General features: G+C 38.7%; 1 protein-coding gene across 3 annotated transcripts in view; it reads left to right on the top strand.

The window, feature by feature from the left end:
* GPAT3 (glycerol-3-phosphate acyltransferase 3) overlaps positions 1-19,682 on the top strand; it is a 77,202-nt gene that overhangs the window by 44,878 nt on the left and 12,642 nt on the right. For 2 of the 3 annotated variants that reach the window (XM_080647012.1, XM_080647011.1), the window contains exons 4-6: positions 13,327-13,597; positions 17,418-17,492; positions 19,305-19,394. In XM_080647012.1, coding sequence (XP_080503138.1) covers positions 13,327-13,597; positions 17,418-17,492; positions 19,305-19,394 — 436 coding nt within the window. The remainder of the gene's footprint in view (positions 1-13,326; positions 13,598-17,417; positions 17,493-19,304; positions 19,395-19,682) is intronic. The other variant, XM_080647013.1, reaches the window with a different exon arrangement.

Here is a 19,682-nt window from a genome sequence, read left to right as displayed (position 1 = left end):
TTACCATATTTGCTATTATGCAGATAACTTTCATTTTTATGTTTTAAATCAATCAATACAGTATTTTCTTTTTATAGTTTCTGGTTTTGAGTTTTTTAGTATCAAGAGTTCTCCTTTGGCCAAGTTTTAAGAGAATTCTCCAGTGTTTTCTTTGATTACTTTTGTGGTTTTATTTTGTATATTTAAGTGTTTGATTTATTTATTTTGGTGTATATATCCAGCTATCCAGTTATCGTAACACTCTATTAAAACATCCATCTCCACCACATTTATTTGTGATGCATCTTTAATAACCTCCTGAATCCCAGTATATATTTGAATCTATTTCTGGACTTTCTATCCTGTTCTGTGTATTTACTTGTCTTCTCATGCACTGGCTTCTTATTTTAATTATTGATGTTTTAATACATTGTTTTCATATCTGGTAGGGATAGTTGTTCTTGCTGCTTTTTCTTTACAGACTATTCCTGTTTATTCTTGCTTGATTATTTTTCTATGTGACCTTCAGTTTGTTTATGATCTAGAGGAAATAGAACTATTTATTTTTATTAGAGTTGTATTAAATTTATAAATTTATTAACGAAGGTTTGACATCTATGTTGAGTCTTCCTCTCCAAGGACATTCTATCTTTTTGTTTGTTGAGGTGTTCTTTCTTATTCTCCAGAGATCTCTCAGAGTTTTTCTTAGACAGGTTTTGTACATTTCCTCTTAAGTTTATATTTCTGGTTGCTATTATAAATGGAGTATCTTCTTCCATCATCTTATCTAACTGAGGGTTGTTCATAAATTGGAAAGCATTTGATTTGGTAAGGTAGCAGGATATACAAGTAAGAATTCTCATACTGTATGAAGGTTTTCAGATAGGCTTAGCTCTTTTTTTTTTTTTTTTTCAGGTACGCAATTATTTTATTTCACATAGGATAGTGACTACTTCTTATTCAACTTTTGTCTGCATTTTATTTATTTTCTAGTTAGTACTGCATTTCTCTCACTTATCTAATTGTGTTGGCTGCTACAGTGTTGAGTGACTGGTGCTAGTTGTTCCTGTTGGGTACAGACTGTAGTGCCTTCAGTATCTTCCCAGTAAGCATCATGTTTGTTTTGCTCTAGCTCTCCATCTTATGTTAAATAATTGTTGATTCTTGTTTTGTTATTTTAAACCAAGAATGAATATTGAATTTTTTATGCATTTTCAGCATCTTGGGTGGTGAATATATATTTTCCCTTTAGGGGTATTATGACAAATTACATGAATAGCTTAATATTTGAGTTATCTTTGCATTTATGGACTAAACATTGCCTGGTGCTGGAAACCATCTGCCAAAATTGGAGTTAGGATTTTTCCAGTTGATCCTTTTACTTGTAATTAGTCTATTACCTAGCTACCTACTTTCTTCCCTCCTTCCCTTTCTTTCTTTCTTTTCAGATTAAAGGTTTGGTGGAATTCCTTGTATAAAATGGTCTCGATTTGGTGCTTATTGGGTGGGTAAAATTCTTTTTTACTCCCTACAGCATTATTTCATTTGTGCAAATATATCTATTTAGAGCATTCATCTCTTGGTGTCAGTATTGGTAAAGTTATTTTAGTAGAAAATGGTTTCCCCAGATTTTTATTAAATTTATTTGCATAAGACTTTGTGCACACTTATTTCTTATAAATTTTATGATTTTCTATTTATGTTATTTCTTTTTTGTAAATTTTTACTATATGTGGGCTTTCTCCCCACCCTTATTTTTTTAATTGGATTAAATAATCTCTCAGTATCCTCAGGGAATGGGTTCTAGGAACCCCCTAAGACAGTGGTCGGCAAATTCATTTAGTCAACAGAGCCAAATATCAACAGTACAATGATTGAAATTTCTTTTGAGAGCCAAATTTTTTAAGCTTAAACTTCTTCTAATACCACTTCTTTAAAATAGACTCGCCCAGGCCGTGGTATTTTGTGGAAGAGCCACACTCAAGGGGCCAAAGAGCCGCATGTGGCTCACGAGCCGCAGTTTGCCGACCATGGCCCTAAGATATCAAAATCCTCAGATGTTTAAGTCCCTTACAGAAAATGGTGTAATATTTGCACATCTTCCTGTATACTTTAAATCATTTCTAAATTTCTTATAATACCGAATGCAATGTAAATGCAATGTAAGTAGTTGTATTGCTTAGGGAATAATGGCAAGGAAAAAGTCTGTACAGGTTCAGCACAAGAACCATTGTAGGCCTAACTGCATAGTATACGTCAGCAGCAATGTAACATTTCCAACCTTCTTCCCCCCCAAATATTTTTGATCTGAAGTTGGTGAAATCTGCAGATGAGGAACCCACTAATATGGAGGGTTGACTGTTGTGGGGTGGATAGGTTTTTGAAGTAAACTTTACCCCTTTACTTGTAAAAAAAAAAAAAAAAAAGTTGATTGTAACTCTTAAAATGTGCCAACTGGGGAAACATTGCTGGTGGGGTAGGGAGCAGGAGTAGTTTCATAACCAGTGCTTCTTTAAAAACTAGGCAGATGATTGAGTAGCTCTTAGGGAATCCAGAGGAGATGCTAAGTCAGCATTTACTTTGAGCGCAGGTCATGATCATTGTGCTGATTTCGTCCCCTTTTCTTTTTATGGGTCTGTTATACGGTATATAAAAATCTAGTTTTCTAAAGCAGTTTTGCCACTACAGGGACACTCATGAAACGTTTATGTAGTGAGTTTTAAAATTCTGCCTCGTCTTCACAGTTTGTTTGTTTTTATCCTCTCCAATTCCTCCACTTCCAAGAATAGAAAAACTTCAAACTTTAAAACAACAACAAATACTCGACTTAACCATCAGCAACCCCTCTACATTGCTAATTTGGCCATCAAATAGATAGAGTATTATTAAAAATAGGTGAAATTAAGCAGAAAGGTGTTAATGGTGTCTGTGAACTCCCAGTGTTTTAATACTTATTGGTAATAACTTGGTTCTCTCATCCTAAGTATGTAGAGGTGGGGTTTTCTTGGCTCTTGTGCAGTGTGACTACATGCTTCTTCATGGGTCTCATTAGTGTGTTCAATTGCCACTCAGCGGTGTGTTTTTTAGCATTTAAGTGAGGGAAAGTCACAAAAAGGGCAGTCTTTCTTGCTAGCACCCAAGCATGAGTGAAGGGAAAGACCTTAAGCCCCTTGAAGTAAATGCTTTCACAGCAGCGTCCTTCAGTCTAGTGCTGATTGGTTGTTTGTCCTAAGGAGTGGAGAAGGCACTAGGGGTAAACAAGTCTTGACTTCCTGCCAGCTGAGTCCAGGGAGCAGTCTGTCTATCTCAGTGGGGCAAATCCAAGTTTTGTGGAAGCCTGAAGCTTATACAATTTGGAGGTCCTCTTTAAGTAAAAGAATAAACAAATTGATGCGGGATTTTGAGAGAAGCTGTGCAGTTGAAGAGGACAAAAAGTACAAAAAATTATAATTTCCTAGAAACCATATTAGCTTTGTGGTCAGTGTATCTTTGGCTCAGACTCCTTGAACTCAAACCTAGAGCCATGCTGAGGATGTAGTAGGGTTCCTCAGCTGTTGGGTCCAAAAGAGATAGAGGCAATTTTCTACTAACCTTAGCTGATAGGCAGGCCAGCTTAATGAAGATGAATTAATGGTGTTAGAATATATCTGAACAGCAATAACAACAAAGCACCAAGGTGATTATCCTTTCTAAACCTTGACTAACCTGCAAGATGCATGGAGAAGCTGCTTATACCTTGGAGAGGATTTGAAAAGTAAGGTCCTGACGGGACATCTGTGTGCTAAGGTTATAGAGTCATAAATTGGACAGAACAGCCTCCTTGGACAACTCAAATTAGGCTGAAATACAGAACTGGGGGAGCATTAAGTGAACCACTGCCCAGGGGCTGTTTTTTGTTGGGCTTATCATGAAAAGTCCCAGAAAATAGATGTGTTCCAGGCTGTAAAAGATTCCTGTCCCACATCATGTGAAGTGACATTAGTCAGACAGAGAAAGACAAGTATTATATGATCTCATCATATGTGGAATCTAAAAAAGGCTGAACTCATAAAAACAGAGAACAGATTGGTGGTTGCCAGAGGCAGGGGTGGGAAAATAGGTGAAAGTGATTAAAAGGTACAAACTTCCAGTCAGGTTTAATAAATCCTGGGATGTAATATACAGCATGGTGATTACAGTTAACATTTGTTTTGTATATTTAGAAGTTGCTGAGTGAGTAGATCTTAAAAGTTCTTAACACAAGAAAATATTGTAACTATGTGAGGTGATGGATGTTAACTAAACTTACTGTGGTAATCATTGGGTAATATAAATGTATAGCAAATCATGTTGTACACCTAAAACTAATATAGTGGTATATGGCTATTATATCTCAATAAAACTGGAAAAAAAGAGATTCCTGCCCCAGTTTAAATATATATAGAAAGTGACTCGGGTCACAGTTTTACAAGTACATATCCAGGTTAATGATAGATGGAGGCCACATATAATTTTTCCTGTATCAATTCGAGTTCTATTTCTTCCCTCAAAGATAGGAGAAGTGCTAGAAAGAACTGCTACGCAGGGCTTTCTATTTAGCAAGGAAGAATGGGGGCTGATGTGTAATTGATAAAGAAGATCTTACATATTTGAGGTTGTTGTACACAGTGACATGGAATTTGAGGCTTCGGATATGAGGAAGAATTTAGTTTTGGAGTCACAGACAGACTTGGTTTCAAATCTTGGTTTTGTTGTTTATTCCCTTTGTGGCCCCAGGCAAATTACTCAAACCCTCTGAGCTTGTTTCTTTTATTTTTTGTTTTGTTTTGTTTGGTCAGGGCTTTCTTTCTTTTTTTTTTTTTTTAAATTGTTTAAAGTATTACATGTAGTAGTACATATATCTCCTTTTTTTTCCCCATTGACCTTCCCCCAGCATCCCCTACCCGCTGTCGCATGCCCTCACCCCACCCCCCCAGTGTCTTGTGTCCATTGGTGTGCTTATATGCATGCATACAAGTCCTTTGGTTGATCTCTTTCCCTCCCTCCCCAACACTCCCCAGCCTTCCCGCTGTAATTTGACAGTCTGTTCGGTGCTTTACTGCTTCTGTATCTATCTTTTTGTTCATCAGGTTATAATGTTCTTTATTTTCCATAAATGAATGAGATCATGTGGTATTTTTCTTTCATTGCCTGGCTTATTTCACTTAACATGATGCTCTCCAGGTCCATCCATGCTGCTGCAAATGGTAAAAGTTCCTTCTTTTTTATAGCAGCGTAGTATTCCATTGTGTAGATGTACCATAGTTTTCTAATCCACTCATTTGCTCATGGGCATTTAGGCTGTTTCCAAATCTTAACTATGGTGAATTGTGCTGCTATGAACATAGGGGTGCATATATCCTTTCTGATTGGTGTTTCTAGTTTCTTGGGATATATTCCTAGAAGTGGGATTACTGGGTCAAATGGCAGTTCCATTTTTAGTTTTTTGAGGAAACGCCATACTGTTCTCCACAGTGGCTGCACCAGTCTGCATTCCCACCAGCAGTGCACGAGGGTTCCTTTTTCTCCACATCCTCGCCAGCACCAGGACCAGAGCCAGGGTGCAGCCGAATGCCAGCAGCGCCCACCGCACCAATGGGCGCACGCTGGGCCTGCCGTGCGGGGCCTGCTTTAGCGACAAGTCAGCCAGAGACCAGCCGGGCTCACATTGTGTGGAGGCGCAACCAGCGAGCAACTCCCGGGCCAGCTGCCCCGCCCTGAGGAGAGCCCTGTTATAACTTCTTGTCTGATTTCTGTCACAATCAGTTAGCCTTTTCTATCTTTGAAATTCACATAAATGGAATCATACAATATGTGCTCTTTTGTATTTTCCCACCACTCAGTATGTTTATGAGATTTCTCTGTTGTTGAATAGATCAATAGACTTAAAACACTTGCTCTGGAGTATTCCTTTTACAGATACATCATAATTTGTGTATCCATTATTATGTTGATTGACATTTGAGTTATTTTCAGTTTTAGGTATTATGAGTAAAGCTGCTGTGACCATTGTTGAACAGGTTCTTGTGAACCTATTTACTTGTTTTCCTGGAGTACATACCTTGAAGTGGAATTGCCAGGTCATAGGCTAAACAAGTGTGTTTAACTTTATTAGACACTGCTAAGTGATATTCCAAATTGGTTACATACTCGCTGAGCAACGCATGCGAGTTCCATCCAGTCGCTCCATAGCCTCTTCAATACTTGGATGTTTTTGGCCTTTTATTTAATTAATTTATTTTTTAAAATTGATTTTTAGAGAGAGAGAAACATCACTGTGAAAGAGAAACATCATTGGCTGCTTCCCGCATGTTCCCTACTGGGATAAAGCTTGCAACTTGGGCACGTGCACCTTTTGGTACATGGGACCATGCACATTGGCCAGGGGGCCACGCACACTGGACAGGACTGCATAAAGACCTTTTGATCTTTAATTACATCTAAGTGATTGCTTAAATATGGATCTTGTCTCTCTGGAGTTTGGCATTGAATGTTTCTATTCTTTAATCTCAACAGCACTGGTTCGCCCCTTGCCCAACCCTAACCACATAAAGTTCATCTTTTCAACTACTTTACCTTTCTCTTCTTTCATCAGGCCAATCACATTTATGAATTAGAAAGGAAATTAGGGCCTGGGAGGGAAGTATGTAGGCTTGGCTTCCTTGCCCAGGACCAGACTCCCTCAGTAGAGCTCCTCATGCCAGAAAAAGGACCTCACTACCAAATAGTAGGTTCTGGGACAGGTGAACTCTTCCCTGACCAATTGCTTAATAATTGGGTAGAGGCATGTAAAGTAAACTTTTTTAAAAAAGGGGAAATAGTAAATCATTGAAATAGGATTCACAAATAGTGTCTACTTCAATTCTTTTTAAAAAAATTGTGGCAATACCACTTAACATGAGATCTACCCTCTTAACAAATTTTTAAGTGTGCGGTACAGTATTATTAACTGTGGGCAATGTTATACAGCAGATCTCAGGTAAGTCTTTTTGTAAAATTGAAGCATAACATAGATAGGCAAGAATGTAAAGTTATAAATGTACAGCTGGATGAATTTCACAAGGTACTCATGTACCTCTCATCTAGATCAAGAAATAGAATAGATCAATACCCCAGAAACTTTCCCCAGTGCCCTCTCTAAATCACTGCAGGAGGAGGAAGTATATATTTGTTCCAAATTAGATTTTAATTTAAATATTCTCTATTGAAACAGTGATAAAGGAGATTTCTGGTTCATGGTACTGCTACTATGTAATAATCTCCTATGTTTTGGGGTTAGTTAGGCATATGAGTGGATGGGATTCTAGCTCAAGTAGATGAAGTCAAATAATTTCCACGAGAGAGAGTGTTTTGAACTCTGAGCCTCTGACTTTTGGAATATAGCCCATTGGTAAGTTAAGGGTCAACTTCTTTATATAAACCTATCATATACCCTTGTGGTCTGATTTTCCCCCCTAATTGCTAACCTAGAAAGCATGTTGAATAACTGGAGGATGGAAAACTAGCATGATTTATAAATGGGCAGTTATTTTAAGAGTACACTCAGCTAATTTCGAGTTAATTATACTTGATGATTTTAACTTCAGCCTCCATTTCTTCTAAAAGGCCTTTCATAGCTGGTATTATTTATGTACCAGTGACTTGCTAAAGGCACAGGGACACAGGGCAGCTTGTGCAATTAATCTCTTGCATTACATAGAGGTAGTTGTTCTAATTTTATGTCCATCAAAGCATGGACCTCTGCCAAAGCATTTGGTATAAGGACAAAGTTCAAATGTTTATAGCTTTACTTTTTTAAAGCTGACTGTGTAACAAAAAGAAATATTTCCTAGAATCAGGATTTTACCAATTTAAGAACTATGGATTGTTCTGGGTTAATTGAATCAGGGTTAATTTCTTAATAATAATTGAGTTTCCTGCCCTAGCTGATTTGGCTCAGTGAATAGAGTATGGGCTTGTGGACTAAAGGGTCCTGGGTGCGATTCCCATCAAGGGCACACGCCTAGGTAATGGGCTTGATCCCCAATAGGGGGCATTCGGGAGGCAGCTGATCAATGATTCTCTCCCATCATTGATGTTTCTCTCTCTCTCCCTCTCCCTTCCTCTCTGAAATCAACAAAAATATAAAAAATATATTGACATAAATACATATCAGATTTAACTAGCAGACACAATTTTGATATTGGCTTGTACTATCATTTAGGAAACTCAATTATTATTTTTTTAAAATATGTTTTTATTGATTTCAGAAAGGAAGGGAGAGGGAAAGAGAGATAGAAACATCAATGATGAGAGAGAATCATTGATCCGTTGCCTCCTGCATGCCCCCCACCAGGGATGGAGCCCAAAACCTGGGCATGCATCCTGACTGGGAATTGAGCTGTGACCTCCTGGTTCATAGGTCAACTCTCAACGACTGAGCCACACTGGCTGGGGCTATGTCTATATTTTGAAGACTGTCAGTCCACTTCTGAATATTTCTTGGTGCCAAAAGAAATATTTCCTCTTTTTCTAACCTTTCTTCGATGCCTGATACATGGTGAGTGTCCACTCTATGTTGATTGAATTGAATACTTTTTTTCTGTCAGAATTTTATACTTAGCATGAATTGAATCAGTCATTCTGACTCTCAGTAGTCAATATATATCAGGAAGGAGGTAAAATATATTAAGTAGTGCTTCTTTTGAAATCTGTTTTTATAATTTTCAGATATTTGTGTGCCTTATTAAAGAACTCCTGCCCTAACCGGTTTGGCTCAATGGATAGAGCGTTGGCCCGGATTTGATTCCGGTCAAGGGCATGTACCTTGGTTGCAGGCTGGATCCCCAGTGGGGGTTATGCAGGAGGCAGCTGATCAATGTTTCTCTCTCATCGATGTTTCTAACTCTCTATCCCTCTCCCTTCCTCTCTGTAAAAATCAATAAAATATATTTAAAAAAAAAAAACAACAAAAACTCCTAAGCTGGTACATGCTCTCTTATAATAGAGATCTTCATTTAGGAACAACTGTCAGTTCCATGTAACTTTTTTTTTTTTTTTGGCAATAACAAATGTGTACCTAACACTTAATTTAATAAATAAAACTTTATAGAAATAGTCAAATTCTCCTGTGTATCCCTCCCTGATTTAATTACTTCACCAATCTCTAAAACTACTACTCTATTTTTGATATTTATTATTTTTATGCATTTTGTCATATTTCCCCTATACATGTGTATATCCTTAAACAAGACATAGTATTTATTGTTTTGCATTATTCAAACTCTGTAAATGTGCCACCTTTCATATATCATTCTGAGTTGTTTGTTCATTCTGATGTTTACAAATTATCTAAATCGGTAACTGTTCTAGTTAATTTCTTTTAATTCCTATGTAGCATGCAATGTATGTATCCATCTTTAATATGAGCTGCATTTATTTATTTATTTGATTGAGATATAATTGACATATAACATGTTAGTTTCAGGTGTATAACATAATAATTTGATATTTGTATATGCTGTATGTCCATCTATCTAATGGACCTTTGGCTTGATTCACTATTTTGCTGTTGCAAATAATGTAGCAAAATGTTCTTACAGATGTCTACTTGTACACACTTTTGCAAGAATCTCTCCAGAGTATAAGGGGGAAAAAATGTTCCTTAAGGTGGAATCATCAATAGATGTTAATTACCACTGGGAGGAAGTTTGAGGAGTAGGCTATTTCTATAGTCTCAAAGTATCTTCCCTTTATAGATAGTTATTGATAATAAGGATATACTTATTAGTCAAAAAGGGAAAAACAGTTAACTTTACAGTGGAAAAACCTGGTAAGCACCAACTTAAACCAAATGATCAAAGTTAAACGTCTCCATTATGGGACTAACTATAACGTGCCTCCCATGTAATGCACTGAGAAGAATGTAACATGACTTACATAGTATTTCTGCCAAAAGTGTACACAGCCTGTATCTAATCATGAAGAGACATCAGATCAACCCAAGTTAAGAGGCATTCTGCAAAATGTGGCTTGTACTCTTAAAAATGTCAATACCTTTGAAAAACAAGGAAAGGCTGATGAACCTTTTTATATTAAAGGAGACTAAGGAGACTTGACCTATAAATATAATGCATGATTCTGAATTGAATCCTGGACCAGCAATTAAAATAGTCCTATGAGTGATCTTACTGGGATAATTGTCAAAATTTGAATAAGGGCTATAGCACAGATACTACTAGTATTGCCGTAATGTTAATTACTGACATTTTCCTGATTTTGATAAGTATTCTGTGGTTACATAAGTGAAACTCCATGTCCAAAGGAAATCTGTGCTGAACTGTTTGAGGGTAAAGGGTGTAATGCCTGCAATTAATTCTTAAATGGTTCAGGAAAAAGTATCTTTTTATACTTATAGAGATAGAACAATAAGGCAAATGTGTCAAAATGTCGGCAATTAGTAATGCTGGATAAAGTGAACTATTGTTGCAACTTTTCTGATATTTGAGATTATTAAACAAAAATCTTCCTGGGAGTGTAATTGCTGGGTCTTAGGCTATAAATATCTTTAAATTTACCAGATGGTGCTAAATCATTTCTCAGTGTGGTTGTACTAATTACATTCCCATTGTCCCAAGTCTTCACAAACACTTGATATTATTCAATTTATTTTTTTTTTTAAATAAATCCTTATGGGCATGAAATTGTGGTTTTAGTTTGCAGTTCTCTAATCATAGTGAATTTGAACATCTTTGAAATGTTTAGTCATTAAAGCTTACTCTTTTTGTGATTTACTTGCCATATTCTTAGCTAAAATTTTTACTGGGTTCTTTGACTTTTTCTTTTTAATTTTTTGTATGTCTTAATATATTTTGGAAATCAATCCATTGCCAATTAGATGCATTACAGTTACCCATATACTTTTGAAAGAGGCTTAATGAAAATATAAAATTGAGTTATATTTTATTTGAGTTACACAGAATAAAGTAGGGCAGGGGGCAGAGAAAATATTGCACATCAAGGCTAGGGACTAGGGACCTGGCTTCAGATCTCTCCTGGCTCAGCTAAATAATATGAGCCACCTTGAACTTGCCTTCTTATCTCTGGCTCCTCTGGAAAAGGTTATTTTTAGAAGGGCTGTCCACTGTCTCTAGTGTGTTTCATTCAGGGATTTGCTGAATAACCTGTGCTTCCTTTGTCCTCTAGACTTAAAAAAATTCAATATATTGCTAAATAATGAAACTCTTGCACTGCTAAATTTAGGCCAATAGTTGGAATTGAGAAACCTGCTTCGTATTGCAGTGCCTAAGAGTAAGAGGGAAGTTCAGTAGTGACACTATCTTGGGACATTCTCTGATACTAATTTTCAGAGTTGGAGAAAGGTTAAATCACTTAAGAGTTGACTGCTGAAAAAGGTAGGCTAATAATCATTCAAGAACTTGGTTTGTTATGCTAATTCTTAAGACGAAGGTATTAGCTTTACATGTGGGCAAAAACAAACAAACCAAAACCACCCCATAAACTCAAAAGTAAAGTCACAAAACTTTACCCATGTAAGGAAACTAGAGATCCCCTCCCCCGCATTTTATAAAGGAGGACACCAAGTTAGGTGATTTATCTATCAATCACAGTCATAGAGCTGGTTGTTGTCCTAAACAGCACTTGACTTTGGATTCCAGGTCTTCATTACTTTCTACTCCAGTGCATTATGCTGCTGTTCCTTCAAAAAACCCGATACATTACAGCTCCCGCTACATACAAGTTCTCCAGAGGATAGGCAATATAGTACTCTTCACTTTCCTCATTGATTTCCTAGGGAACTGGAAAGTGAGAAAATCAAAGAAGGTCTTTTTCAGGGAATTTAACACTTTAATCTTCACCCCCCCCCCCCCAAAAAAAAAGACTTTTCTGATGTAGGAAATACATTTCTTTCTTTGTGACACACTTCAGAGAGACAAATGTATAGTTATATCACTGTGTACATAGTTACTCTTTATTCTTCAAAGACGTCCTCTTCAATTTTTCTTTTTTAGTAGTTAGAACTGAGTAGTAGTAGTCATTTTTCAATTTACAAATTTCTGCTACTTGAAAAACCTTTGAATTATTTTCCTTATGGAAAATGCAATCTATACATATAAAAGACTAATATGCAAAGTGTCCCCTCGGGAGTTGGACCGGGAGACTGGGAGTTCAATCACTTGCTATGACATGCACTGACCACCAGGGGGCGGCGCAGAACGAAGGAAGGCTCCAGCCGGCAGCTGGCAGCTAGCAGCTGGGGAAGGGAGGCCCTGGTCGCAGCTGGAAGGCCCCGTTTGGCCCTGATTGCTGGCCAGGCCTAGGGATCCTACTCATGTGTGAATTTCATGCACCGGGCCTCTACTAACAGTATAAAGAGGAAAACTCTAATCTTATTGTCCAAAGATAACTACTTAATGTCCTTCTTAACATTTTTTCAATGTATATATGTTTCATAGAGATCTTGCCTTTTTTTCACTTAATGTTAGAATATTTATTAATGGATGCATTCTAGCTCATCGTATGGATCGATTATAATGGAAAATGCTCTGGCCTACCATTCTGATTATATTTTATGGCAGATTCTTAGAATTGGAATTATTGAATTATCAGCAAAACTATTTTTTTAGTTTCTTCATGCCAAACAGATTTTGACAAAGTTGCTACCAGTTCCATACTCAATACAAATTGAGTATGAGAGTACCTGTATTATTTTTATCTTTGAAATTTATCACTAAAAATGTTGCTGATTTAATAATATAAATAGGCCAGTCTAAGTCACCTTTCTTTGATTACTATAAGTTTTTATATATTTATTAACTATTTATGTTGTTTCTGTAAACTCAGTTCATGAACTTTTGCTTACTTTTCTGTAGCAACCTGTGCTTTTCTTATAAAATAATTTTCACATATTAAAAACATCAACCTTTGCCTTTTGTGGTAAATACCTTTTACCATTTTGCTTTGTTTTTTGCTTTATGGTTTTTATCAGGGGAGAACAGAAGTCTTTATTTTTATAGTCTAGAGATCTATACATGGGGCGAGTTTGCTTCTGTGAGTTCTTTCACTAATGGTGTGAAGGGAGGAGGAAATGCAAGCAAGAAGGCTATTGAGGACTAAGATTCCTCTTTGTAAACTGAAATCCTTGGGTAGAGGCCATTTCATGCAGACTTGGTGATTTCACCTCTTCTCCCACTGCAGTTGCTTGTCTTATATATATGAAATCTGCCATATTATCTGTTAAATTTATTTGTCTTGTGCACAGTTGGCCCTTTGGCCACTTTTTTTGTATGTCCTATGGCATTTCCTCATGTCCTGCTGCTTTCTTTTAAGGTATTATCCAAAGAGATAAGTCACCCATGGAAAAAGGGCTCTCTGGTCTGCGAGGAAGGGACTTTGAGCTGTCTGACGCGTTTTATTTCTCCAAGAAGGGATTGGAAGCCATTGTGGAAGATGAAGTGACCCAGAGGTTCTCCTCAGAGGAGCTAGTGTCATGGAATCTCCTGACAAGGACCAATATAAATTTCCAGTACATCAGTCTGCGGCTCACCATGGTGTGGGTGCTGGGCGTCATAGTACGCTACTGTGTCCTATTACCTCTGAGGTAGGTCTCCTGCCCAGGGGTTTGATGGTATAATTGGTTCAGCTTTCTTTTAAATCATGTATGTAATGGCCACATGTGAGTATTATGGTACTAGTCTCACTCCTTCCCACTTAAGAAAACACCATCAAATGTGACCTCCACAGGAATGTTTTAAGTATCTATTCTCCTTTCACATCTCCTCCTCTTCCCCAGCCCCCACCTCCCCAATTAAGGTGTGTATTCAGAATCTAATATATAGTCTGGATCCATGTTACACTTTCAGTCATAGATAATTTGATGGATAGAAAAGGGAAATGAGAAAAAAGAAGAGATTTTACAGTTTCACACTCACTGTGTGTCAAACAAACTGTCTCTCTGCTGGTCTGTCGTGGTTCATAGCTGCCTACTAGAGGAAACATTCCTGAGAGTGGTTACCACATGGGAGAGAGCCATTCAGTAGAGTGAATATGTTCCATCCACATCCATTTATGATCACTCACTTTTCTTATTAAAAGTTCCACTTCTGGGTCTCCTTCTGGTTCTAAGTTTGAGTGCCACCTGAAGAGGAGGTACTGACTGGAACCATAGTGTGGAACTGGAGTAGAAGAGGTAGCACTGGGCAATGGGATGAAGTGCAGGTGACTAAGGTTTGTTTAGTATGGTGGTGGCAGGTAGAATGCATGTGTATCAGTCATACATTGCTGTTTATTGTCTTGCTTCATTTCCCTTGGGCATGGCCTTGGCATCCTCTCAATAGAGCTTTCCAGGCAGTCGCTATCAGCCAACAAAAATTAGTACGTAAGTTGAAACCTCTTTACCATCCCTAGGGTGGCCTATACTTGCCTCATTCAGATTTATTACAAGGGAAAAGATTAAGTATAAGCAAAGGCACATTTCTAAGAAACTCGTTCTGCTTTCCTGTGCTCTTGTTGCCAGTGACTAGTTATTGGGGGCATGTTATGTCTTTTGGGAATCATTTCAGCTCTAATAACAAAGTGAAATTCAGGGTTTTACATACACGTCTGTTTTTGTTTTAAATCCCCATCTGAGGACATGCTAAGGAAAGTGGAGTGGGGGGGAGAGAGGGAGAGAGAGAGAGAGAGAGGGAGAGAGAGGGAGAGAGAGAGAGAGAGAGAGCGAGAGAGAGAGAGAGAGAGGGAGAGAGAGAGAGATTGATTGGTTGTCTTTTGTATGTGTCCCAATCAGGAATTGAAGTCAGGTATGTGCCCTTGACAAGGACCAATATAAATGTTTTGGTGCACAGGATGACACTCAGCTAACTGAGACACTCCACACTCCAGCTGGGTTTCACATACACTTTTGCTTGAACCTTAAGCCAGTGTAGCGTTCATGTACTTGGGGATGTCCAAGACTACCTATTTGGCATGCTATGGAAGGCAATATTTGAGCTTTTATTTATTGGAAGTTTCTAGTTTATTATAATTAGAGCTTCCATTTATTGTTTTTATTCTTAAAAAGCAATGAAACCTCAGAAGTTGATTATATAGATAAGCTCTTCCATCTTCACTTGGTCCATTGGTCAGGCACCATATCCCAGGCAGCCATTGAGAACAGTGAGGATTTCACCACAGAGTCTTGAGATTCCCTCACTTGTTGGTTAGCTTTCACCTGCTGTGGGCGTCCAGCAAATAGTGTTATTATTTTATTATCTAGTTTAAATTAAAGTAATGCTCACAAAATAGATAAGTTACATAAAAGATTCTTGCAAAGAAACCAGGCTTAAGATAATCCTGTAATGTAAGTATCCAAGAACAAGAAGAAATGGCAGAATTAAGATTCCCATTCTTATTACATACTCTTCATTATGAAAGAATTGCTTTAAAACTGGTGTTTAAAAAGAAGGAATTGCTATAAAGTAAGCATTAAAAAAAAACACAACCAGATTGTGCTAAAAATGATTGTGTTGGTGGTCGTACAACGCTGTAAATATGCCAAAAACAATTGGATTGTACATTTTAAATGGGTGAATTTATGATATGTGAATTGTAGCTCAATAAAGCTCTTAATAAAACCTCATAAACAGATTGTGGCTGAAAACTTTGGGTCATCTGAGAGAATTCTCCTGTTTGCTCACTTAAACTGGAAAACAGAATTTTCTGGCTTGTTAGTCTAGCAGACAAAAACCTTCAATGGTTTGGAACACAATTGTTGAAATGTCACCCTCTCTGATTTAATGTGTAGGAACAGGTGATTCTCATTAGAGCAAGGTGGCAAAACATTTAAAAATTTTTGCATAATTGATGGTTAAGATTAAAACAGCTATTTAGTTATCATCAGTGACTGATATGAAAATATGGCAACTAAAGGAAACTTAATTTGACCTTCTAATTGCTGTACAGTCAAAAAGTGTTAAACCACCCTAGCCAGTTTGAGTGGATAGAGCTTGGCCTGTGGACTGAAGGGTCCCAGGTATGATTCCTGGTCAAGGGCGCGTTATATTGGTTGCAGGCTCATCTCAGGGGCTTGTGCGTGAGGCAACCAATCAATGTATCTTGATGTTTCTCTGTCTGTCTCTCTTCCCCTTCTTTCCATGCTCTTTATTTATTTTAAATATATTTTTATTGATTTCAGAGAGGAAGGGAAAGGGAGAGATAGATAGAAACATCAATGATGAGAGAGAATCATTGATTGGCTGCCTCCTGCATGCCCCACACTAGGGATCAAGCCAGCAACCCAGGCATTTGCCCTGACTGAGAATCGAACCGTGACCTTCTGTTTCATAGGTCAACACTCAACCACTGAGCCACGATGGCTGGGCTCCACTCTCTTTAAAAATCAATGGAAAAATATCCTCGGGTGAAGATGAATAGCAACAACAACAAAAAGGTGTTAAACCAAGACTTTAATACCCTTATAAGGTGTTTATGAGGAAACCCATTTATTCTGAAAGATTATAAAACTCAACTTTTTCTTTTTGAGTAATTCTATTTAATTTCTAAAATTACATTATTTTTGAAGTTATTGAAATATATATTAAAAGCACTTTTCAAAAATGAGAAAGTGTCTGTGTGGAGATTTAAAATATTGTCAGTCATCTTGTTTGCTAACTTTCAAGTTATCTTGAACTGTCCAAAGGAACAACCATTAGGTTTGCATTGAGTAATATATAATTTGGAGTTCTTATTATGAATGAGCATGTAAGTATAACTTATTTTGCCATCTGTTATAAATTTTAAATACCTTTAAAAAATTTTGAATTGTATCCTTTTGCTCACCTGTCATTAAAAAATCCGGGAAAACCAAGTGATTTTCAGACCTTTGCAAGATATTTTCTTTTATAACCTTATCACACCACACCAAAGTACCCAAACAAAACACGATGACTACTTTCAACCTGAAATAACTCCTTTATACAACATAAAACTATTTTGTATAGAAGTTACTATGTATTCATTTAAAATAATTCAGAATAATTTAAAAATTAAAATAATAAAGTAGATGGTCAAGACTTTTAATTTGTTCCCTTCACTAGCCCACTTGACACTCTGATGATTATGTAGATTGAACGTGATGGTTTGTGAATCGATTTCCAGGCCTTCTCTGTGTATTGTAGATGATTCATGTGCCTGCTGTTATTTTGAAAATGTCATCGTTTTCCATACATTGTTTTGAAACTTTGCTTTTTTTGCTCTCAAAATGAACCAAGGACCGTTCTTCCATGTCAGAATCTATAGATTTATCCAGTTTTTATGGCTGCACCATATCCCATAGCATGGATGCTCCACAACTTATCCACAATTTTATTATTTGTGAACTTTCAGGTTATGTTTCTTTACCCCTACTATTCAACTAAACGTTTGCATCCCCTTTTCTTTTCCAGGGTTACCTTGGCTTTCATTGGGATCAGCTTGTTGGTTATTGGAACTACAATGGTTGGGCAGCTTCCAGACAGCAGGTGACATGTTTCCTTTCACCAGCCGTAAATAGGATTGTCCTTTTCTTAGCTATGTCCACAAAGAGAATATTTGTTGAATTCCTATGTACAGTATCAAATTTATGGCCTCAACACACTTGTTAAAATCCTGCTTACTTCATATTCTTGATTTGATTTTCAAACATACTTTCACGTAAGTCCCAAGAAGTTGTATTTTCAAAGGGAAAGAAGGAGAAGAAAGAAAATGATTGAGGAACTTAAGGAAAGTGAGAGTCTTATAATATTGTCAGCCTCATAAGGCTGAGACCAAAGAAGCTTCAGCTTACCTTGATCAGAAACTTATGGGGAGAGCTGAGTCGGCCGGGGGCTATTTTCCTTTAGCATTTTGTCCTAAGTGCCTCAGTGAGACTATGAGAATTGAACTGTGCTTGTGTTTCAGAGCACAGGCTGCTGCTGTGAAGGAGCACATTAAAGCTTTTATTGTATTACTAGAGGCCCGGTTTATGAAATTCATGCACGGGGCGGGGGGGTGTCCCTCAGCCCAGCCTACACCCTCTCCAATCTGGGACCCCACTGGAATCGGGCTTAATTGGGCAGTCGGACATCCCTCTCACAATCCAGGACTGCTGGCTCCCAACTGCTCGCCTGCCTGCCTTCCTGATTGCCCCTAACCGCTTCTGCCTACCAGCCTGATCACCCCCTAACCACTCCCCTGCCAGCCTGATTGATGCCTAACTGCTCCCCTGCCAGACTGTTTGCCCCTAACTGCCTTCCCCTGAAGGCCTGGTCACCCCTAACTGCCCTTCCTGCAGGCCTGGTACCCCCCAACTGCTCTCCCCTGCAGGCCTGGTTCCCCCCCCCCCCCCAACTGCCCTTTCCTGCAGACCCAGTCACCCCCAACTTCCCTCCTCTGCCAGCCGGGTCACCCCTAACTGCCCTCCCCTGCAGGCTTGATTGCCCCCTCCCTTGCAGGCCTGGTCCCTCCCAACTGCCCTCTCCTGCTGGCCTGATAGCCCACAACTGCCCTCCCTTGCAGGCTGGTTCCTCCCAACTGCCCTCCCCTGCTGGCCATCTTGTGTGTTGGAGAGATGGTCAATCTGCATATTACTCTTTTATTAGATAGGATAGAGGCCTAGTGCATGGGTGGGGGCCGGCTGGTTTGCCCTGAAGGGTGTCCCAGATCATGGTGGGGGTTCCCTTGGGGTGTGGGGTGGCCTGGGCGAGGGGCCTGTGGTGGTTTGCAGGCTGGCCACGCCCCCCCGGTGACCCAAGCAGAGGCCCTGGGATCTGGGATTTATTTATCTTATACAATTGAAACTTTGTAGCCTGGAGTGGAGCCAAGCCTTCTGCTCGCTCTGTGGCAGCAGCCATTTTGTTGGGATTTATGTATCTTCTATAATTGAAACTTTGTAGCCTTGAGTAGAGGCCAAAGCAGGCTAGGGCTGCAGAAGCTTGGCTTCCTCCATCGCCGCGGGCAACCCTAGCCTCCTGCTCTCTCCAGCTCTGTGGCTGCCCCCATTTCTGTTGGGATTTATCTTCTATAATTGAAACTTTGTAGCATTGAGTGGAGGCCTGGGCCGGCAAGGGCAGGCAGAAAGCTTGGCTTCCTCCATTGCCAGGGAAACCCAAGCCTCCCTTCTGCTCTCTGTGGCTGCAGCCATCTTGGTTGGATTTATTTGCATATTCCCTCCTGATTGGCTGGTGGGTGTGGCTGGTGGGCGTGGCTTGTGGGTGTAGCAGAGGTACAGTCAATTTGTATATTACTCTTTTATTAGATAGGATTTCCCAGGAGTGCCCAGAACTGTACAATAAAATGTTTTTTCTTTCCTTCAGCTTCAAAAACTGGCTAAGTGAGCTGGTTCACCTGACCTGCTGCCGGATCTGTGTGCGGGCCCTCTCTGGGACCATTCATTATCACAACAGGTGAGTGTCTGCTGGCTTCGGGCCTGGCTTTCTCTAGGTCAGGTTAGTGTGTGATGGATAGGTGAAATGAGAGGACTTCCTGTGTGTTAATCCTACCTCTTAGGGTGTCAGAGACATAACCACACACAAAACTCTTTTAAAAAGCAATCCGTTTGCAGAAGGGACATACCAATAAACATGTAATGACACTTGGTCATTGGGCATTTGTGGTGTGCAGGGCAGTCCTGTCCTTCTCGAGGTCTTCCCTCTGAGAGGCGCTGTTATCCTGTTTGACAGGTGAAGAAACAG

This window comes from Plecotus auritus, assembly GCF_963455305.1.
Source record: "Plecotus auritus genome assembly, chromosome: 1".
In the NCBI taxonomy this organism is placed as follows: Eukaryota; Metazoa; Chordata; class Mammalia; order Chiroptera; family Vespertilionidae; genus Plecotus; species Plecotus auritus.
This window is presented reverse-complemented; position numbering and strand designations above follow the sequence as displayed.